Consider the following 22,887-nt stretch of genomic DNA (forward strand, 5'->3'; position numbering starts at 1 on the left):
GGTCCAAAACGTTACTCTATCTTCGGATCATCGCCATTCGTTTGCCTATGTACAATGATTTCGTATGAACAAAATTTTAGAATCGGAGAAACTGAACCTTTTGTATAACGGGGAAAAATAGTATACATCTTCCCATGCATGTAAAAAAAAACTTGAGCCTAATTAGGCGGCGACTTTCCGAGTGCTTTCGACTACATACAACAAAGGTTAACCTTCATGTTAAATCGATAAACGCACAACGGGTGCATTTGGCTGTGTGTCGTTTATGACACCCGCCTAATCAAACTACTTGCGTATATTTAAATATAACAGTAAGCTTGCCTCTATACCTTTTCAACTAACCGTTCTTTTCTAATAAATCCTAACATAGGAAAAAAGTCCTTAAATAAATAACAACAAAAAACCCTTCCTAACACACCACACACACTCTCACATGTACACCCAGATATGACGCGTACGCTAAGCTTCCGCTCGCTGACGCCGCCGGATGTGGGTGAAATGCATTATAAGACAAGTTAAATGAAAAATGGAAAATCAATCAGGAAATTTAAACAATATTGTCGGGCCTAGCTTTCCTCCCACGTAAAGCGTCGTGAAGAACTCTCTACTTTTCCTTGGCGGAAATGTGATCGGGTCGTTCACCGCGTGCGAACCGCTCCCACATCTTGTAGAACAGCGTCTCTAGACCCTGCGCGTACTGTTTGCAGTCGAAGAGGGGGCTCTCGCACCGGGCGACCCAAACCTTGGCACGCATCGCCTTTAAGTACTCCCGATCAGTGCCGAGCTTGACGGCGATATCCTGGTACTCTTGGCGCGATTTTGCTATCAGTTCCGGGCATCCAAGCGTTGCCAGTTGTGACGCTGCAACTCTAAATAAATAAAAAAAAAAAAAAACATTAAAATCGGACTTACAACATTTGCAATTGTTTCTGGATTTACCTCGATGCAAGGGTCTCCGCTGGGAGCGTCACGACCGGCGTTCCAGTCCACAGTACATCCATCGATGTCGTATGGCCGTTGCACAGGGGCGTATCGAGGCATACGTCGGCCAGCTGCCCACGGCGCACGTGTTCCTCCTTGGCGGCGACGTTTGAGAAGATGATTCTGCCCGCAGAAATGCCCAGCTGTTGTGCAGTGGCCTGAATATTCGCTTCACCGACGGCCGGGAAGCGAAGCAACCACAGCACCGAGTTCGGTACGTGCTTTAGAATGTACACCCACGAGTGCAATGTTAGGGGGTCGATTTTGTAGAGCTGGTTAAAGTTGCAGTACACGATCGCGTCATCTGGCAAACCGTACTGCTGCCGCGTTGTGACGACAATGTTCTGCGGTACCTCCTCTCCTGTGGCCGCCTTGTTGTTAGTTTGCGTCGTTGCCAGCCCGTTCTGCACAACCACTCCGTTGAGGGACGTCTGCACCTGGCCGGAAGCGATCATCGTTTCGATCGGGGTCGTAGTCGGGAGTTCCGCCACTTTGTGCTGAATTTCGACCGGCTTGTTAGCCAGGACCACCTCGCGGACGGTCTTGACGTCGGTACTTTCGACGAGCGGCGACAGGTCGGTTGCGTTGATCACGGCCACGTTGTCCGCCAGCCCATTGTTCTGCGTTCGGTTACTCACGATCACGCGCTCCTTCAGGTGAGGGAACATCTGCCGATGGTCACCGATAAAGTACGTGTGTGGCATGTAGGCCAGTTTTTCACTGTACTGTGATTCCAGCGAGAGCGGCGATGTGACAGCGTCCGTCACGATGTAGTCCATGAACGAGGCACCGCTTGTACCCGGGTAACCCAACCACATCACCTGCACCGGAGCCGGCCGTAGCGCAAATATTTCATTCCGTGCTCCCTTCGTGTAGCCATTCATGTTCACCAGAATGTGTATACCGTCGGCGTGGATCCGGTCGGCCGCCTTCCCGTTACACGGGATCTGCGAGAGATCGATGAAGTGCTCCGCCTCGCGACTAATCTTTCCACGGAACGTTGTCCCATCGTCCGGGCTAAGGGCATAGCAGAAAATCTCGACCCGAGAGCGATCGTGCAGCCCCGGTACCGACTGCATCAGGTGTGACGTCGGGTGATTGCCGAAATCGCTGCTCACGTACCCGATGCGTAGCCGACCGACGAACTCGCGCGTGAACTTGTACGGTGGTTTGTGCAGGACGTTGATTTTCTCCAGGCACAGGTTCGCGTGCCGCGCTGCGATCGTTTTGCGGAACTCGTGCGACAGTGGGTAAAGCATCGAATGGTGCGGGTGCACCGACGGGAGCCGGTTTTTGTCCAGCTGATCCGCAACGATCGCTACCAGCTTCTTCATACGTGCTTCGTAGTCCGTCCAGTCGCACACGATCTGCAGACAGTGGGCCAGGTTGCAGTATGCATCCGGGAAGTCCGGCTTTAGCTTCAGCGCCGTCCGGTAGGACTGAATCGCCTCGGGGATGTTGCCCGAGTCCTTATGAATGCTGGCCAGATTGCTGTGAGCATCGGCGAACGCCGGGTTGATCTGGATGGCACGCGTGTAGCACTGCAGTGCGCCGGCCACATCCTGCATTTCCTTCAGCGTGTTGCCCATATTCGAGTACGCATCAGCGAACGTCGGCTGGATGCGGATCGCTTCCTTGTAATGCAGCAGCGCCTCGTTCAGCTTACCTTGCTGCTGCAGAACCGAGGCCAGATTCGAGTGGGCCGCCGCAAACTCGGGAAACACTTCCAGCGCTTTAAGATACAGCCTGGTGGCCTCCTCGATGTACCCCTGCTCACGCTTGATATTCGCCAGGTTGTTGAGCGAATCGGCATGGTTCGGGCAGAGGCGTAGCGCGATATTATAGCACTCTTCGGCCTCCTTTACCTGACCCTTCTCTTTCAGCGCATTGGCCAGATTGCAATAGGCGTCTGGGAAGTTGGGCTGCAAATCGATCGCCCGCCGGTACGTGTCGATAGCCAGATCGATCAGCCCTTGCTCGTAGTACACACAGGCCAGATTACCGTGCACCACCGCATTGTTCGGCGATAGATTGAGCGCTCTCAGATATGCTGCAACAGCTCTGAAAAACACAACAAGACAGAGAAAAGAATTTTTAATTAAAATTGAATTTGATGAAAAATTTACTGGAACCGGACTGGAAAATAGTGTTTGTTGAAACAAGAATCATCGGTAAAATAAAGTAATAAGTTGATTTAAAAAAAATGTTGAGATTGTTAAACCCTGAAATCAATTTTTAACCGAGCGCAATTGTCCCTCATGCGTGTAAGCTCTAGTTTGGTCAATTCTATTCGTTTCGAGAAAAATAATTCTCTAAGGTTTTCAAATAATGATGCAAAATAATAATTAATTTTTAATTAAGCATTTTATCTGTTCTCAAACCAAATCAAATATGCGTTTGTCGCAACATCAAATGTATTTGCAAAATTGGCTATGTATCATTAAAAAAGAACCAAAAATGATTCACTTAGTGCCTTCGGTGGTACCACGATGGAAATTAATTTAACATTTAACCCGTTCGTCGTTCGGAAACGGAACACAACTCTCTAAATCAAATTTGTTCTCGACCGTCACTTTCAAGCGTTTCCGAAACATAGGTAAAGGTGAAATAAATTGGAAACGACTTGTGCAAACTCTTTCGGTTTTAAAGGGATTAGGAGGGCTAAATGCCAACCGCCACTCGTTTCACGGAGGGCGGCGGTTCATACGACGGGGGACAAGGCACGGAACGCAGGTCGCATTTGCAAACGCTAAGAATCAGTGTTCATATCTGCCCCCATCGCTCTAACGGAAGCCGCCTCCAGTGTAAGATATGGAAACTGATGACGACGATGAGCGAGTGGAGATTTATCCGTTCATCCATTCGTTCGTTGTCTTCGTCCGTTTGCTTTCCTCGACCTGGTTGACACGGTCAGGGAGCTTTTCGAGAGGAATCAACTGTCGGTCGGGCTTGGTCGGGGTGGCGCTGCTACAGGAAGTTTAATAAATTCCATTACATCAATAAGATTATTTTTAGAAAGCGCGATTCCACTTCTACATGGGTGAAGCACCTTCTACATCGAAACCGGGTCGAGAGCCTTTACTATGGCAACGACATATACTTTTTTTTTACCTTGGGTTATCAAAACCCGATTAGCACTGTAAAATATCGTACATAAGGACGCCATTTGGGATTGAACAACTTTTTCAACAGATTTATGAAGGTTCACTTGGAGAAAAGGAGACTTAAAAAAACTCGTTACCAACGAACGTTATTGAATAAACATAAATTAGGAAAAAAAAAGTATACGAAAAATATCATTTTGCATGCGTTGTTTTTTCCCTCTATATTTCCTAATTGACTGTCGGGTGGGTGTTCAGAATTGCGTATAGAAAGGTACTACTTCAGACTCGTATTGTGCGTGCCTATCGCGAACCATGGGACGTTTCAACACCAGCCGGCATCATGCCTCTTCAGCCGTGGGAGGCAATTGAAAAGCTTGTTCAAACTCTTCCTTTTAAAACGCATCCTTGCGTCCACAAGAACGTGCCACAAACAAACCCAGGCGGGTTGATTTTGATGGAAAGGGAAGAAAAGAAAAAGGACCCCAGACACTACCCATTCCTACAAAAATGAACATAATTGGAGATTTCAAAGCACTTCTCTACGCGATATGATCTACGAAGTAGCGAACAAAAAAAAGAGACAGCCAAATAATGTTTAAGAATGCCGCCCCCGTTTACTTCCATCGTGTGGTGGAAAACTTTTCCTGGCAAAATGTTCCGAAAGCATGCTTTACACAAAGTGGATTTTAGTCTCAATTTTAGACCAAACAATGATAAAAGTGAAAATGACGCGTACAAAAGTATGCCCAAGTGAGATAGCGCTCGTAGCTGCTCAATCAACCTCAATCAATCCCCCGGCGATTGGCAAGAAGATACCCAACCCGTTTGTTGGTGGAACCATAACACCATGCCTGTAATTTAATTTCATCCCATTTGCTCTGCAATACCGGTTCGTGCGCTAACCTTTTAATGTAAAACTTAATCCAATCCAAACAGCCCTCCTGGCTTGCCTTCAGCTCCGAGAGCGAGTTGTACGGATGGTACGGCGTGATGCGCACGATCGTATAAATCACAATACACTGATAGTCCATCTCCGTGGCGCATTGCCTATTTCACACCACAGAGCACGGAAGAAGGTTCGATTCTGGTGACGGCAGGCAAGAACAATAACGGTGGTGTGCCACCGGACGGCTCGGTGTTTGGGAGAAGTACTTCTCTGCGACACGGTAGGGGGTAACACTTGTCGAAAGTTGGCAACACTTGTAACTATGTTGTTATTCTTGTACGGTATCGTTGGTGACAAATGCAATTTGGCAGCTGTGTCCTCTCCGCTAAACTACCCGAATAGGATGTACACCATGATTTTTACACTTTATGAGCCAAATGGTTATTTTCATCTTATTATTTGCACGCACTACTCGAGCATGGCAGGGATTCGCTGTTAATTAGAACAATTTGGCAGGTCACTTGGAATGCGACGTTATAGTTGGCAAACTGATTCCAGTCGAATCCACCTTGCGGTAGGGGGTCTTGAAACACCCAACTAAAACTTTGCCACGTCCGAGTTCAATCCAAACACATTGCAAATCCTCTTGTGTTGTCGTCTAGCACACACATCGTTGGCAATACAGGACAAACCCTCTCCGCAGTTCAAATAACACGCAAAATGTCAAGGCGGACCACAAACTAATTTCCCGGAGGACCAAACCTCCGGCGAACTAACTACACGACCGAGTTTTGCCAGCCACTACTACCACTACCAGCTTTCCCTTGTGTCCTTACAACAAATATAAGTTAAATATACATTCGTTGTCCTAAGAGGTTCACTTTACATTCCTTTTTTCTTCCCTTAACTACGTGTACCTATGCTTAGTTTGGGTCGGAGTTACCGTCGAAACCAAGATCCGATTTATTTCCTTTTATTAAAAACGGTCAAAATTGGGTTCCGTCTAAAATAAAAAAAACAACGAATTCCACTGAAATTGAAATACTTCTGACTAAAACATATTTTTGAAAGTATTTCTTAAATCAGAACATAGCAATGTTGATGGAGTAATACTTCTCCCGTGTCTTGCGCTTTCTCGATCCCCGAACGGCAAGTACCAAACGGATGAGCTTTAGCAGGGAATGCAATTAAATTAGCCGACGGAACACCTGCTCTCTCCATGATGATCTAATAAGGAAAGGGAATGTGCTATTATGCGACCCTACCTCAAAAAACCGTGTCCTTTCATTGCTTATACCATTGATACACAAATACCATTAGTATAGGCTGTAATATCTAATGTAAAACACGTAAAAATCAACTTGCTCTAGTGAATTCTTTTCATTGCCAAATACTCTGTTTGTAGAAGGGCCGAGTGTTGTCACTGAAGGCATTAACGGATACTTAGTGGTATGATCACACGCTTGGAGCAATCTGTTTGCTTAACAGCCGCAAACACTGATCACCTTGCGACAACGCTCACCTTGCCACGTGCAATGGGACGTACTCTCGGGTTCGGGTTTGATCGGAGACGTTCGACTGAAAACCTGGCCCTATCTTTTACGTCAGCCCCTTGCTGCTTCCGTTAGGTTTGGTAGATGCGTGAGTGTCTGTTTGTCAAGAAAAGTTAAAATTAGGAGGTAATACCATGAGACCTTACTTGTTCTCATATATGTATTTGCACATATGTTTGTTTCGGTTAAGGAGAGCAGACCGGTAGACGGGCGTGACACGTCTCAACCACAGGGGGTGGTGTCTGTGTCGCACGCAAGAGGAAATGCATCTGAAGTATAATTAGAACGCGAAAAGACCAGCCTACGATGCATGCGATTTCAAAATTATGTCAAAACGGTAATTAATTAACCGACTACCATTTGGCAGCGAACGGCCCCCCATAATAAAAAGGAGAGAATATTGTTGCTCAATAGAACCTCAAACGGTGTATCCGCTTTTCTAATAAATCTTTCCAGCCTGGAGCTTCATTTTTTACTATGAACTTTGGAACAGCTTAAAATTACAAAAGTATGAGCGGAGGGTGGAGCTGCGTTGGTGGAATTCAAAGGATCAGATTTGAACCATTTCTGCCACAAGGTTGTGTAATTTTGTCCTCTGTATGTTTTGCACTTGTTCCCACATAAATCTGAAATTGATTTTCCAACTTAGAAGCTATCGTCTCAAGGAGCATGGTAACAAAATACATTGAACATCATGATTCAAAGTAAGACGCCAGTCTTGTATCTATTTCATTTGACCTTATCAAGGATTTCTAGCATTTTCGCCAGAATTAGAATTTTTAGAATTCTTTCTTCAAACTTGGCTAATTTTTTTCAATGGCATAATTTTAAACATGCTCTTATCATGTTTAAACATTATTGATTCTGCGATGAAGTGTCGTTTTTATGCCGTTATCATTTTACTATCACATCACATTATTCACACATTCCAGGTTACATTTTAAAATTTAAAATCAACTAAAAAGAATGGAGTCATTGGCGAGCCATGGATTATTCCATAAAAAAAACTCGTATGCTTTGCAGAATTTAAGACACCATACACAAACGATCTACAAACTATCGCAGCGCACGTGAAATTTTCCGACCCACCGGATTGGGGGGAACCGAATTTAAAAATCAACCGTTTTCTAGGTTGTCTGAACCGATACTGCCACTGGCTGCGTTCTCAGCAGGAATCTTCGCAAGGACATGGTTTTCTCTCGATACCATGGTTCCATGTTGCTTACATATCTCCGCGTTTTCTCCCGCTATCCTTCACAGTTACTCTCATCATTTTACGTGCGTTTACTTTTTCTCTTTTCGCAGCTCTCGTGATTCTACCACTGTACGGTGCAACCTCTTGTGGAATTTGAAATTTGTACCGGTAAAAATGCGTCGGAGTGTACCCGTGTCGAAACGGTGTGTACATGACCAGAAAATTGTAAAAAAAAGGGAAGTTGAGTACCTTTCAAATACACCGCCATTCAAATATCCCACTCCCCGAGACTGTGCTGCGCTGTTGTACCTCTGGCTGCCAATGAGGGAAAATCAGCAGCAGTGGAAATTTATTTGAAGCCAGCCGTACGACTCTTGAAAATCCACAACCAATGTCCTTCGCGCAGAAGAACCGCGGCGTCACCACCATCGGGAACAGAAGTGCTCCAACAACCGTCACAAAAACTCAACTCTTCAGAAACCATTGGGACAAACCATTATAGAGCAGTACGCTGAAGAACCACCCAATCGAATGGATGTAAAGGAAAGAATTTTTGTTACACTGCGTGAGTGGTACTTGAAGTGGATCGACGAAGCGAAATGGATTTACACGGAGTAACAACCTTTTAACAAGTCTACTCCCCTACAAAAATTGCTACACTAACCGTAATTGCCGACATAGAAATTACTACTAAAAGGATTGCCGCGAAATAGGAAGAATTTAGTCGTAACATTTACATAACATTTTGGACAAAAGCTCGACAAATTGAACTTCGTAGAAAGCCGTTTGTTGATCGTATCATTCAACAACCACCGTGTGCCTGAGTTTTATCATCGAACCATGTGGTATGTGCCATACGTTCGTTCATAATTAATTGTTCACAAATGGAGATGGCGAACACTGTCACGCAAGCTTCGACTGTCGGAGCGACGGCAGTCGTTCATATGCTCGATCTATGAGCGATGTAAAAAAAATGTTAAAAGAAAGTAAATATTACATTACCTTCCATAAGCTGACTTAACATGGCTAAATTTAACGCTTAGATTGTTCTAACATATAAATTCATATTTGGTAAGATTATGCCTTTTACACGATAAAACGCAAATAATGTCCGAAAATACATTAGTTAGTCAGTGTTCACGTTATACCTTGTAGAGTTGAAGACGCGTCACAGAGCAAAGACCTGTCTATCATCCCTGAAGCAAAAACACGGCCTCGGAAATGATACGTTCCAAATACTCATTTTCAACCAGGTATTATATCGTACAGAATATCGCGTAACATTGACATTATTGAACCACAGACAGATAACAGATATCTACCCTGTGGAGCAGTATCTTCCATTTATTATCTTTTTTATTTAGGGAGTATTCGACCGAACGTGAAGGGATACTGTCGTGGTTTGACCTAAACTCCATCCACCCAGTACTGACTGATCGTCAGTGTGTCACCACATCAAAGCGAAATGTAACAACCTCTCGCTCGACGGAACGTAACGTCTATAGTACCACGGGTAGGACGATTTTACACGCACGGGAAATGTTTCAGGGCTTTTTATTTTTAAACCTCTTCGTTACCACCCACGCCTGCACCATCATCCTACGCATGGTTACCCTCATTTTACAACATATAACAACTGATATGCTTGGACGCATGTCAAGCCAATTGAAACTCTATCCCATTTATCGGTGAGCGATAGGATAGTGCTGGGGTGGGGAAGGGAGGAGGGGGGTTGGGGGAGTGAGGATTTTCGATAGATACACCTAGACGTCCGTTACTACAGAGACTAACGAGGTTGACATAGTGCACTCCGTGGCTTACGGAAATCCTTACGTTACAGAGAAAAATATATAGTAGTACGCATATAACAAAAAAAACAACTGGACTCACCGGTCAAAGATACGGGCTTCCTTCAGCACGTTGCCCAGGTTGATGTAGGCATCCAGAAAGTTCGGGTCAAGCGCGACCGCCTTCTCGAAATGGTGTATCGCCAGCCATATTTCGCCCTGTGCGTTGAACACGCACCCCAGGTTGCTCCAAGCGACCGCAAAGTCGGGTCTCGTTTCGATGGCCTTCAGGTAGCATGCCTATATGAATCCCAACACGGTAGAGGTTTCGATAGAAGCAAGTTTTCGCAACAGCATGCAGAACGCGATGCGTTGTTCGGTTTCGATTGGTTGTGGTGGTTAAGAAAGGGGGAAAAAAATTTAATTTTTCGATAGGAACCAGAAGGAACGAGGAAGGGAATGAGAGGTTCGAACATATGCATTTGAACATAATTTGTTTTCAATTATTTTAGTAAAAAAGGAACACCGGGAAAAGAGAAGAGATAAGAAAATGAATTAGTATTGCACACACGGCTCCGAACTGCATCATTTAGGGATTGTGTATTGAATTGAATTTATGCATGGACTGCAATATCCACCGTAGGCCTCGTGTACATATGAAAATGAATTATAACTGTGTGTTCGATTGCACTTCTTTTTTTTTGGCTATGAACTAGTTCAAATGATGGACTGAAAACAATGACAAATATGTATGTTTTTTGGTAAAGAACAAAAAAAAAAAGAAAACCTAAAAAATCTATTCGATAACTAACACACTTCTTTTAACGCAGTTTGTGGGAAATGTGTGGAATGAGAGAATCAAATGATTGCAACCGCACTTTCCACCGACGATGCCAGAGAATGAACTATGTACTAGCTTTTGCTGTTTTGAAATATTGTCAATTATGCAAAATTCGTTATGATATGGAGGAGAAACATCCTATAGTAATTTAAATCTAAAGTTTAAACCAACATAAACCAGGAACAAAAACAGATATTTTTTTAAATATGAAAGGAAGGCGATAGGACATAAACATGGTACATATCATGCTGAAAGCAGTAGATTGGGCTCGCTAAAAATTACTAGCGTCGCATTTCGCGATCCTCCTCCTTAGCGGTAAAACAAAACAGAGCTAATCTAGCATCGTGATGGCGTCGATTGCAGCCACTTTCAGACTCTCATTCCGTCAGTCACGTTTCCCAAGTGCAATAACGTGCGCTCCAGAGTGTATGCGACCTCCGCGCCGTTACGGAAGTTGGGGCGGCAGGAGAGACCGGTATAGCACTGAATTAGTTCCTTTTTATCCTTCTTTTTTTTTGTCGAGTGTTTATGTGCAAATCCACACGCACGCACAGAGAAATGCCAGTGTGACGCGCAAAGTCACTCGAGAGGAAACAGCATCATCCACCTGGATCGAGAGGGAGGGTTGGGCTGTTGGTTGGTTTTCGGTTGTGGTGTGGTGTACGAATACGGTATTATGCGCCAGGTCGCCAATGCTTTGCTTATCCGCGAGAAGCAACCCTTTTCAGCGAATGAAGTGGTCCGCTCGCTCGCTAACCTTTTCTCTACACTCGTTCCCTGTGAAATTGCGCACACAACCGGGAATAGTGAGGCGTTGGGAGGGGTGGAAAGAAAAAACACATGCTATACAATGCCGGCGACCCATCAGATGGGAAGCGTACGGCATGGGGGGGCCAGTGCATAGATGAAGGATTCGCTGCAAATATCTATCTTTCGTGCTGATGACAGAACGGGTGGAAGAGGAAAGAAGTTGTAGAAAAAACCTTTAAACAGCTATACACAGCAAGCCTAAGAAAATATTGCGTTTGTTTTCTTTTTCTCTTCTCGCTATTCATTCATTTCGTTATTTTGTTTGGCTCTGGAAATTACGCTGATATGGCCGTGTGGTTCCATCGTTCTCGTTTGCAGCCGCAAGGATGGAATGCAGAGATGGTTTTCAAAGGTGAAAATGTCTAGGTATGAATAGATATTAGTTAACTGGCTAGACGAGATCGAGCCAAAGAATATCATCAAGTGTACAGCTGCGCGTGGAAAACGAATGTGTAAACGCTAATGGGGAAGCAGAAATGGTGAAACTGGGTTGCAGTTGATATGTTTGACAGATTTTCTCTGAAAATTGAAGAGCGACGGAAAAACAAAATCATTCCCGCCGCACACATCAAGGAGCATTTAAATGACACTATTTTTAAGAACCTTTACGGATGATACGTAATCATATCGAAGAAAAAGTAGCAAGAGATAGAGAAATCAATCTAGCATAAAGTTCACAGCATACGCAGTGTTCAAATGAAGCCTTCATTTAGACCTGATGCTAAGTATATTAACAAAAATCAGAGATCAGTACTTGAAAGGCCATGTGTGTGAATCAGAAAATGAAAACGATTCAAAATTAACCATCCACTTTGAACAACAAACCGCTATTTAAAAGAACATTTTTCTCTAGTCTTTCGACCTCCCACTAGTTTTGCAAACAAAATATGTGGAAACTATACATTAGAAAGAGTTACGACAAGTACATTTTCGCCGCGTTAACCAGAAATCTCTTTACGCACTGAACATCCGACATCTGGGCATACAATATAGAATATGAATTGTAGTCACTGATATGATCTTGTCGAACAAAGGTTGGATGAACTATGATTGATGAATAAATTCATACATTTAAACATGTGCTGCAAAAATAAATTGTCATGAACGGATTACATAAGAATTATATTCGTCGTATACGATGTATGTGTAGAATCTGCTCATTTATAAACAATTATTTGGTTAGTATAGAAATCTGAAACATGTTTACTCATGGTTGGAAAATTAATCAATTTTGATTCTATTTATCTTATCCATCAAATGAGCAATAAGCAATGTTTCAGCTTCCTGTGTAATACACTTAGCATAAATAGCTGAAAAATTGTATAAAATATGCATTAATATTTATTTACATACAAAGATCAGAGAAAATCTGTCAAACAAAACTCTGTCTCGGCCGGTGTATCCTCGTTTCTGCTATATCATTCGTTGTTGCCACGTTGATTTTGAAGAGTTACTCCAATGTGCTGTATATAACAGTTATAGGAAAGTATGCGATACCTAAAACTAATATTATAGTTGTGTAAAGGTTTTTTCTAGCGACTTCCGTTGAATATTCGTCCATATCAATCACACACAACCTCTGTTTACCTCGAAAGTAGGTTCTATGATGGATTACATTTGTCTAACATTGATGATGACTGAAAATTTTCTATATCAAAATTATTTTAAGGTTATCGTTATAATTGAACAGAGGTGTGACAACTGATACAGTCCGAATAAAAAGTATTAATATAGAAATAAACATATTAAAAGAAATAAAAGAAAGGGATGTTGATGATCGATACTGCAGAAGGTAGATAATAGAGCTGACGCAGAAACCCGCATTCGTAGACCGCACCATACACGGAAAAATGAGCTGCTTTGCGGCGTGTGGATTAACATGTACTGAATGAAAATGTTGCTCAAGCTATTTAGTTCGGTGAAAGTTAGTTCCATTTTTTATGAATAGCTTTTCGTAACATTTTCCTTCAATTCAAACGTAACAACGTGTCATGGAATTGCTCTTGATAAGAATGCTATTTTTTGTTTGCATCTTCAGAAATGCCATGAAACTCGTTACGATCTGATTATTTCTAAATCAAATAAATTAAACCAAACAGTATGGATTCGGTGTATTTTAAACACCGATCAGGCAAGAACCAGGCTTTACGATACTTTCTTCCATTTGACTATTCCTAAGTGGATAGTAAAATGGAACATCTTTCTAGCGACAACCGTTCTACCAGATAGAACCAGGTTGTTGCATGATCGAAAGTCCTAAAGCAGTTCGTGCCCTTTGAAAATCCAACAAATTACGTTACCTGTCGCTATTTGTTTGATCCGGAAAGACACTTAAAAATTATCATATTGAATTGCTTCCAACGCGAACGCGACGCTAGCTCTCCATGCAGACGGCACCACAAACCAACCAACTCGTCATTCTTGGCTCGGCTGTTCCGCCACCTCAGATAATGGAAGTGACCACCGTACACTGGCAGTCGCGGGATGCTGCTCCTATGAACCGTTGCTGACGACTATCATCACCAACCTCGAACCGCACATGGCGCCCAATCATCAATTCGTTCAATTGACACAAACAAAAAATACCGTGCAACGTTTCAATCGAACGTGAGCAACGATGATATTTGCGCGTCTGACACTTTCAACATTCGAGTTTCGATCGATTGAAACGTTCACGTCATGCAATAAAACAAACAGAAGACATTCTTTTGCGGCAGCCGAATGTGCTGAAATGGTTTGGGGCAAGAATCGCATATGATCAATCAGGTTGGGTTTAACAATAGTGGCTTTCTTTTCCTCCGCCATGAAGAAACATCGATTGTTTTTCGTACTTGCTCCAATACCGATATCTTATCATTGGACTGCAGTAAGCTAATGTGGCTTAAATGAAGAAATTTGCGAATTTATGACGGTGGCTCAAACGATAAATGATGAATGCGAATACTGTGCGTACGATGACTGGCTTTTTGTCTTACTTTGCTGAAAGACTTTCAAAATATGCAATTGTCTTTTAAAATGCTTTGCAAACACGTGATTAAGCATCAACCGAACAGACTCAATTAACTAGTTCACGTTGACAAAAGTAATATTTACATTTCACAACATAAAGCTCGACTCACCGCATCTCATAGTAAGCGATTCAACGATTAATATTACGTTAACTTCCTGGCACTACTTTGTCGATTTTTGATTTTTGAAAACAAAAACCATCAATTCACTAACACACTTCATTGAAGGCAATTGCATATAATGATTATACAGGCTTAATTTTTTATTTGCATATGGATCCTGTATCCTATTGCTTTCAACTGGACTCTCATAATCAAAGCCACACCATACGAACTTAATGATACGAGTAATGATCTGTGAACGGACTACAGCCACCTTGTTTGTATTAAATCACTTACCTTGGCCTCGTCAAGCCGTCCCAGGGCTTTTAAAAGATTTCCCAAATCGCTTCTCACGCAGTACAGATCCTGGATGCGTAACAGACAATAAAGAAGAACATTAATCTTTTGTAATTTTGTGCGCTCAACGTAACTATTTGGCAGATCAATTTACCGGGTTATACTGGAGAGCGGTGACATATGCTTGCACCGCCTGTTCCATGTCACGAGCTGCAACTAAAGCAGCAGCCAAGTTGATGTATCCGTCAATAAAATCGGGCTTCAGTCGCACGGCATGTCGGTAGTTTTCTAGGGCTTCCTGGAGTTGCCCACGTTCCTTGTACACATTACCGAGATTGCTACGACCAAGCACGAAGAACGAGGAAAAAGGTATAATTAGTCTTGGAACAGGTATACCATGCGTACCCAGGACATGGTGAAGTAATGGGCAACAATGTTGGGTCTGACTGCTTGACAGGCCACATTCTCTTACCTGTACGCTTCGGCAAGCAGAGGATTCTGCTTAATAGCCAGCGTGGAAAACTGTGCCGATTTATCCAAACGCCGGCATTGGAAGTGAATCGAAGACAGCAGTAAAAGTACCCCCGTGTTGTTATTCTCCTGTCGCCAGAGCTGCATGCAGTGACGTTCAGCGTTTTCATAGTCGACGGCCTGATATTCGCGATGAGCAAGTTCCAGCAGACCTAAAAAAGGAATGACAAATTTTTGATCATCCTGCATGAAAAAGGGTAGCCACTGTTTCGCGTATTAGTATGCTGTGAGACTTGTTACAATGAATACATTGTAAAAAAAATTAGTGTTATGAAATGAAGCAGTGGCTGTTGAAACTGCAACGGCGTGGTTGCAGCTATCGCTGAGCGGCAGTCACGTTGCAGCGAGAAAACTGCAGTAGTCAAGAATGAGTACGCTAGCGTGAAAGAGAGCGTCTCGAAAGCGCGTGACCGCGGTCAATGGAGGAAGAAAATCAATATGCGCGTCGTCGTAAGACGTGCTGCCCTTGGAGAGGAATGGCAAAGTGCATTTTTATAAATTTTCAATCTTTAAAAGACGACAATTCAAAGCAACCATACGCCAATCGCCTAAATTGTCTTATGCTAGAGCAAAGGCGTAAGGAAGTACCGTTGTCCAGGAAATAAATGCGAATTAATCATGGGTCTGTAAAATAAAACTATTTCCATGACGACATAGCACGAAAGATCAATTATCTCGTCATCTGATTGGCCCGATAGGCTGAATATTTTTTCTCGTACAGTTTCTAGAACGTTAGAATAAAGAATCCAGTATTTTTTGCTCACCTGCGGAAGACAGCTGACTCGCGGGGTCCATTTTAACCGAGATGTTCTGTTGTTGCTGCTGTGCCGCGGCGGCAGCTTGTGGAGAGCCGCCTTGAGCCTGTACCGCGCCCGCCACTTGACCCTGCATTTTGATAGCTTCTATTTTCCGACGCTTCCGCGTGAGGTCAGTGTCCACTGTTGTAGTAATCTATTGGTTTCAATTGCGGTACGCCGAGCACATTCCAATCCAGCGATGACCACAATGCAAGAGAATGTAATTTTTGTCGTTTAAACTGCTGTTATGTAAAGTGTCACTCGGGAGTCACAGTTTCTGCACTGATTATCGGATAGTACTGTGCTGGATTAGCCCCAAGAAAACACCCTTTAACCTTCACACGCTGCAATCTTTTCCTATTATCGCGGAGCGCGTTCGATCAGCACCTAATCGCCATCTTTTTCCAAGCCATTGTCATACGACTTTCAGCTGGCGCTTGTGATAGCTATCCTTTCTTCGCTTTATTCTGTCTCGCTCTTGCCCACATTTTCAGATACGGCGTAGATGACAGAAACCTCTCAATGAGTGGTTGGTACGTTTTTTTGTGTACAAAAAAAAAAGATGTGTTTATAACCAAGACTTCAAGTGGGTAGAGCGAGAAAAAAATTAATTGTCGCTTCCCTTCAAAAATTGTTCTAGAATGTTTTATAAAACCAGGAGGTTCATCCTTTCGCTATCTTTGCCTATATTTTGATTTGAAATTATCCCGTTGTATCCTCTACAATATGGAAATTATACTCGCTGTGAAGGTTTAACCCCCTCCACCAAAGCAGTGTAGGGTATTGCGTGTCGTTGGCCCCCAATTAGGATTGGTCAATTGATCGATCCACCATCTTGCCACCGATGTTAATTAAACACTTACCGTCTGCAAATTTTCCACGGGTTCCGCTTCAATTTCTGCGCTGGTGTTGTTGGTGATGATATAGTACACCGTCTGATAAGAATGGTATTTTCCTACACCGTTTTCGGCATTTTCAATTGAGGACATTGTTCCCCACCAGAGAGAACTTGGATGTGTCGAAGGACAGACACTTGGCTTTTCACCATCAACCAACACCTAAATTCCACTTGATTTGATGCAATTGGTCGTATTTCAGACAATGAGTTTGTTGGAAACTAAAAAATCACCTTATGGTTGGTTCGGATGTTAATAGGGTCACTAGAAAACCTGCCTTTTTACCACTGTTGCAGTTCAAAGCTTTTTTTAATTCGCTTTCCAAATCTTTGTTTCAATCTTGAATAAACTAAAATCGTCTGCAAGCGCTGATGAATTGTTAGCGCAGACTTCGACGATACAGCACCAAAGTTACGTAGCAACTGAATTACATTCGCTTATCGATGGTGCACTTCTAAAAACACTTGAGCATCAATTCGAGGTATCGCAGCGGCAGCTGATTTTATTCGTGGCCGACACCGATTTGACAGGATGTAGTATCGCTTCTGACGAATAGATGGCGCAAAAGACAAAGTTTATCGAAAATGTTTAAATAGTTTTATAAAACCATTGATTTTAGGGATGTTTAGTGTGCCAAACTATTAGTTCGATTTTTAAAGATTTTTTGACACCACTCGAAAGGATTTCAAGCTTAGTTGACATTAAAAATTGTTGAATGGTGAAGTTTGCTCGCACAAGGCACTCACAAAGTGTCAAGTGGCACTCAACCAATTTTTGCACTGCCGGGACTTCGTAAAAAATCGTACGACCATTCCGTATCGAGCATTTTGTATGATCGGATCGCTTCTTGCATTTTTCTCATTAATTTCCTCCGCGATGGCCGGCAACAAGGAACGTACCTTCATCATGGTTAAGCCGGACGGTGTCCAGCGTGGACTCGTCGGCCAAATCCTCCAGCGCTTCGAAGCTAAAGGCTTCAAGCTGGTTGCCATGAAGTTCATGTGGGTAAGTAAATCCTGTTCGTGTAGATGGCCGAGCTGCCAAGTGTCATAACCTTAAAAAGTTGACCGAAAAACGTGCTCTCTGACCCGAGATGGCGATCTAATGGCAAACATGATCTCTTTTTCAGGCATCGAAGGATCTTCTTGAGAAGCACTACGCCGATCTGTCCGCGCGTCCGTTCTTCCCCGGTCTCGTCACGTACATGAGCTCCGGCCCGGTCGTGCCGATGGTGTTCGAAGGACTGAATGCCGTCAAGACTGGCCGCAAGATGTTGGGTGCCACCAACCCGGCTGACTCCGAGCCCGGAACCATCCGCGGTGACCTGTGCGTGCAGGTTGGTCGCAACATCATCCACGGATCGGACGCAGTCGAATCGGCCAACAAGGAGATCGCTCTTTGGTTCAAGGATGAGGAGCTGGTTTCCTATACTCCGGCTGTCGAAACATGGGTATACGAGTAAGCAGACGAGAGACGTATTCCATTTATGTTTAAAGTTTTAAGTCCATGCTTTTATGTGCTTCTCAAGAAGAGGAAATAAATTATTAAATGCAAGAGTAGCTGCAAACTTGTGACATCTCTTTAACCTTGAGAAATATTTGACTAAAAACAAAGAGGCTGAGGTGAAAGTAGTGGCAGGGCAATCACTATAAAGCAATAAGTGTTAAGCATCACGCGATGCAGTTGCTTACGTGGGCCTGCACTTATCGCAACCTTTTGTTATTGATTCATCGTTATTGGTAGCAATTTAATTGATAGCGAAGAGACCTACACTAACCAAACACAGATAATCTCGTAGAAACTTAAAGATAGTGTTTAACCATACACTGTCAACTATTCCAAAAGGAAATAGCGAATAGCGTCGTGTTTATTTAACTAACGATCATATCGGTGCTGGCCAATGCCGGGTTTTGTGTTAATCAATCATCTGATAGTTGTTTTTTTCTTTCGTGTATGCACTTTGAAGGGCATCGAAGTTCACAACTATGGTATTAGTTTTATTTGTAAATTAAAGAATGGTCCTTTTCTCTTTCTTTTTTGTAGTCGTTTCTAGTTATTGTTTAACATTTGAGTTGAGCTTGGTCATCAAATAGCAACAGGCGGTCTTTAATTATCAACTCCTTAACATAAACTGTAAACGCTGCTTTTATAAAAAGTTTATCATTTAGCAAACCATCGGTATCAAATAAAAATAGGGTTTTGTTAAAATGTGTGTAAATTTCTTTTTGACCCTAAAATTAAGCAATGAAAACCCAAGGTACATTCGATAGTTTAATACACCTTGGTACCAATCGATGAATACGAACTGTCATCGTTGTTCGTCGATTCTAAATTCGTTCTATTTTTGATGAATCACTCGATTTCTGTATTCGACGATGTGCGCGCTTCTGTACTGTTTGTTTTCATCACAAAAGTTTCCACTGCATACAACGCTCTATTTGGTATTGGCGCTATAGGAGTTTATATTTTGAAGCATTTTGAGGCAATTGCAGTGATTGGAAGGTGAGTGAATGTTTTAAATCAATAGCGTTTGTAGCATTGCGACAGGAAAGTTTGAGTTCACCTTCAGTGAAAACTGTGCAGCCCCGTGCGTTTTCGTTCGCTGACGAAATCTCAATTGCAATTGTGTCGCAGTATGTGGACAGTCGATCAAAGTGCGCGCAACCAGTTTTGATTGATAGTTTTACTCGGTTTTGCAAAATATTTAGCTGAATCTATGGAATTGCCTACTGTTCATTGCACTCTTAAAACCAAATATCCATTTCGCATAATGGCAAAACATTCTTCAATGTGTTAGAAAAGTGGGGTACAAGGAGTAGAGAAGCAAATCAAAACAAGTAAAAAAAATGGAAGGTCTTCCTGCTTGACGTCACGTAACTTGACATTTGGCCTTTTTTTCGTGGATTGTGTTGGACTAGACAAAACATTGTTGTTTTTTTTAAAGCCCATGCTTAAATTAGTCAAAACGAATTCTTTCCAGCAGTTTGTTTACCACTTGCAGCAGTAACCTTGCATGACAAATTAGACTCCTTCAGGCGCCAGTGCTTCCGTAAAACACTTCCTGTCTTGTCGCTCTGATCCTTTTCTGGAAATTTCTACTTCCTTCTTTTGTGGAAAATGGAATGCGCAAAAGCTAGACTACTATAGTTTTGTGTTTGATATAATAGCACCGAAGCGTGCAGTCGGCGGTTTGCACAATTTGTAAATAAATAATTCATTAAATACCAACAAATCGCTGGCCTCCTTTTTGAAGTTTTTTTTTTTATTGTTGTGGCAATTGTGCCATCCTTTACAAACTTTTCATATTTGTTCAAATATTGAAATTGGGACACCCTGCTGGTGAAGCAACATTGATTCGAAGCATAAATATCAAAACCTCGCATTAGTTTATTTTTCCCAAGATGGATTTGTACGGTTTAATGGGAGAATTAAAGTGAGCTATCCTAAAAATATATATTCATTTTTACAGAAACATCCTGGCGAGTTGCAAAAGGAAAGATTTGCTAAGAACGAAGACTATTTTAAAACTATTATTATTGGTCTCTAATGTAATGTGAGTATGCTGATGATTGCTGAACATTTGCTTCAAAATACATAATACAAGACATTACAAATGAATTGACCATATTTTTTTCCTTATTTAACATTTTCAGTGTTCAATAAACAATTGTATCACAATGGCCACGGAAATAGACGAAGAACTAAAGCTAGAGGATACCGTGAAAACATTCGAGCTACTGTACGCTGGTGCTAAAAGTTCGTCCGGTGGCGCTGGAAAGAACCCTTTCCGTACCGAGCTGGATTGTTCCAGCAGCACACGTCAGAAGGACCGCCAGCTGGTTCGTAAAATTTTCGGATCTCGCTGCGAATGTGGTGCTGAGCGTGCTCCCTTCACACCGACCACAAGCATACAATTGGCCACCGTTAATAAAATGGCTCACGGTAAACATAGTGCTTCGCTGCACCTGGAACACAGCATTCGTAATCAACCTACCTTCAAGCACAAGAATCGCACGGAACGCAAAGCGATCGTGCGCGATTCCATGCTGCGGAACATCGGTAAATGTGTACATCAAACGTTGCGAAAGCTGCATGAGGCAAAAGCAACGACGGTTACGCCAGCGGCTGCATGTGGCGCACCACTGAAGCCATCCCTCTCGGAGACAAATCTCACCAAATGCTTTGCCAATGAGGCTAGCGACGATTTGCTCGACTTTAGGTTACTGATAACGCAGTGCAACGAGCTATCGCTTGGCCAGGCCGGTTTGTACGGGCTGCGGCAGTTCGAGGAGGGCCCCAACTTTTCACACACCAGTTTCCGTGCCTTGCGCCCGTCAGATGTAACGTGGCAGCAGCTGAGCCGCTCAACGGTCAACGCGCGACGGAACCGCAGACGGCAGCTGAAGAAATCTAACAGTACCTCATCGCTCGACAGTGACGGAAGCAGTGTGGACGCAAACTATAAGGCCAGCAGCGGGCTGAGCGGACCCTGCCCGGGATCGCTAGGAAGCGTTGTGGCAGATGGTGATGGATTGAACTCCGGTCCACCACTGTTCCCCGCGTTTTCCTCGGGCAGCAGTAGTTCCTCCTCGGCGAACCAATCTGCGGTTGGCAGCAATGGCCTTGCCGTCTCCACCAATACGGCTGCTTCGGCATCATGTTCGCAACAGGCGCGCCTGAACGCAATGCCCTGCGATGTGACGATCGATGAAATGGCCAGCTACTTCGAAACGCTCGTGTACATCCCTAAGAAGATGTCCACCATGGCCGAAATGATGTACATCTAAGCGAAGGTCGTCCCGAGCTATACGTTACCACTAGTGAGGCGTTTTTAATTTCCGTTCAATCATGGTTCATAGGTTGTGCGATTGTCGAGCGAGTATTTCTGTCCCAGTAGTCCGGACAAAGTAGTGTCATTAGGTTGAGGGACTGATGTGGTAGCATCGGTATTTTATGATTTGGTGTCTCTTTTCAAAACTCAGTTGCAGTTCCTTCACTTAAACTAGCGTCCTATATGTTACTTTTTAGTCCTTGAAATTATTCTGCATCAACAATTCACACCCGTCATATAAGCGTCGGGAAATTGATTAATACGTAACAAATTCATTTCCTTTTCGAACGTAAACGGTCCTATCCTCCTCCTTCCTATTACAGCAAATGGAATGCAGTGGAGGAGCTGGATACTGAAAGCAATAGAAAAATGATCATGTTATGAAAAATTTGTCGTAAGCGATTCAGTGCTAAGTTTCAACTGGTTGGCGAAAATAAGAGATGTCTCCAAATTATTTAGATTATTGTTTGACTGATTAACAAGATCAATTTAGGTAAAGAGCACTGTAAACAAATACACAGAAAAAGGCAGTATGGAAATCAGATTTCGATACGAGTAGGCTCATCCGCCATTTTCACTTAACTGTACCCCTCCGTATTCCCTGTTCGTCGTTCAAGTGCGTTGTAGATAAATGTGTTTCGTGCTTTTTCAATCGAGCAAACCCAACTGAATAATTTTAGCTTACCAAATGTATGTGTCCTCGGTGCAAAGTAAAAGCTAGCCTGTAGTGAAATATTGAGCACCTAGTAACCCTCTATCTCTGTACACCATGTCTAGAAGCCAAAAGCTACGACGCGGAATATTGTCGACCTCCGGGGATGTGGGCCCGGTGCGCGCACTAACCGTCTCAACATAATTTCTAACCCGTCTGTACGATCGTGAGATCCAAAGTCTAGTGAATTGCATTCTTCTCGGTACAACCAACGTTTGTGGAATGTTTTAGGAAAAGAAAGGAGAAGTTTCTTACATAAACAAAATAAAAAAAAAAGAAACAGAAATTAAATGTTTCCAACTACGACCCTTCCACATTGTATAAATCACACCGGTCAGGAATATCCCGTAGTTAATGTATAATGTCTCAATTCACGGCTGGAGTTTCCCGGTATCGTTAATGATAGAAGCGTAGGGTGAATCTATTCATCGCTCATCAATTTGTAACATTTGATTTAACAATAAATAAAGGAACGAACTAGTTCCATAAACATAAAATTTATTATTTTTAATCTTGTAACATATATCAATGTTTTTTTTTATTACTTTACAAAGTA

At 42.9% G+C, this 22,887-nt stretch overlaps 3 protein-coding genes across 4 annotated transcripts; 2 read left to right on the forward strand and 1 right to left on the reverse strand.

Annotated features, from left to right (window-relative positions):
- Nucleotides 1-338: 338 nt before the first annotated feature.
- Nucleotides 339-17,229, reverse strand: LOC131266926 (UDP-N-acetylglucosamine--peptide N-acetylglucosaminyltransferase 110 kDa subunit). Of its 2 annotated transcripts, XM_058269618.1 has the most exons (8): nt 16,756-17,229; nt 15,860-16,046; nt 15,037-15,247; nt 14,719-14,902; nt 14,565-14,633; nt 9,610-9,806; nt 940-3,042; nt 339-869 (listed from the first exon to the last, which is right to left on the reverse strand). In XM_058269618.1, exons 1-8 carry the CDS (start codon nt 16,879-16,881, stop codon nt 605-607), a joined length of 3,342 nt encoding a protein of 1,113 aa, XP_058125601.1. In that variant the 5' UTR covers nt 16,882-17,229; the 3' UTR covers nt 339-604. The 2 variants fall into 2 exon arrangements, with proteins under 2 accessions (XP_058125601.1, XP_058125602.1); XM_058269619.1 differs by lacking the exon at nt 15,860-16,046 and having other exon boundaries at nt 16,756-16,877.
- A 350-nt stretch (nt 17,230-17,579) lies between these two features.
- Nucleotides 17,580-18,347, forward strand: LOC131262188 (nucleoside diphosphate kinase). The gene is made up of 2 exons (XM_058264136.1): nt 17,580-17,793; nt 17,918-18,347. The coding sequence occupies exons 1-2, from the start codon at nt 17,620-17,622 to the stop codon at nt 18,248-18,250; spliced, it is 507 nt and encodes a 168-aa protein (XP_058120119.1). The 5' UTR covers nt 17,580-17,619; the 3' UTR covers nt 18,251-18,347.
- An 807-nt stretch (nt 18,348-19,154) lies between these two features.
- Nucleotides 19,155-22,676, forward strand: LOC131262348 (uncharacterized). The gene is made up of 3 exons (XM_058264336.1): nt 19,155-19,290; nt 20,258-20,341; nt 20,442-22,676. Exon 3 carries the CDS (start codon nt 20,466-20,468, stop codon nt 21,573-21,575), a length of 1,110 nt encoding a protein of 369 aa, XP_058120319.1. The 5' UTR covers nt 19,155-19,290; nt 20,258-20,341; nt 20,442-20,465; the 3' UTR covers nt 21,576-22,676.
- The last annotated feature ends 211 nt before the right edge of the window (nt 22,677-22,887 follow it).

The sequence above is a fragment of the Anopheles coustani genome, chromosome 2, assembly GCF_943734705.1.
Source record: "Anopheles coustani chromosome 2, idAnoCousDA_361_x.2, whole genome shotgun sequence".
In the NCBI taxonomy this organism is placed as follows: domain Eukaryota; kingdom Metazoa; phylum Arthropoda; class Insecta; order Diptera; family Culicidae; genus Anopheles; species Anopheles coustani.

Coding starts and splice junctions, on each gene's coding strand:
- LOC131262348 (XM_058264336.1), top strand. CDS start 20,466: ATGGCCACGGAAATAGACGAAGAACTAAAGCTAGAGGATACCGTGAAA.
- LOC131262188 (XM_058264136.1), top strand. CDS start 17,620: ATGATCGGATCGCTTCTTGCATTTTTCTCATTAATTTCCTCCGCGATG. Junction 17,794..17,917: donor TTGCCATGAAGTTCATGTGG/GTAAGTAAATCC, acceptor TCTCTTTTTCAG/GCATCGAAGGATCTTCTTGA.
- LOC131266926 (XM_058269618.1), bottom strand. CDS start 16,881: ATGTCCTCAATTGAAAATGCCGAAAACGGTGTAGGAAAATACCATTCT. Junction 9,807..14,564: donor GACGGCTTGACGAGGCCAAG/GTAAGTGATTTA, acceptor GGATTCATATAG/GCATGCTACCTGAAGGCCAT. Junction 3,043..9,609: donor GAAGCCCGTATCTTTGACCG/GTGAGTCCAGTT, acceptor TGTGTTTTTCAG/AGCTGTTGCAGCATATCTGA.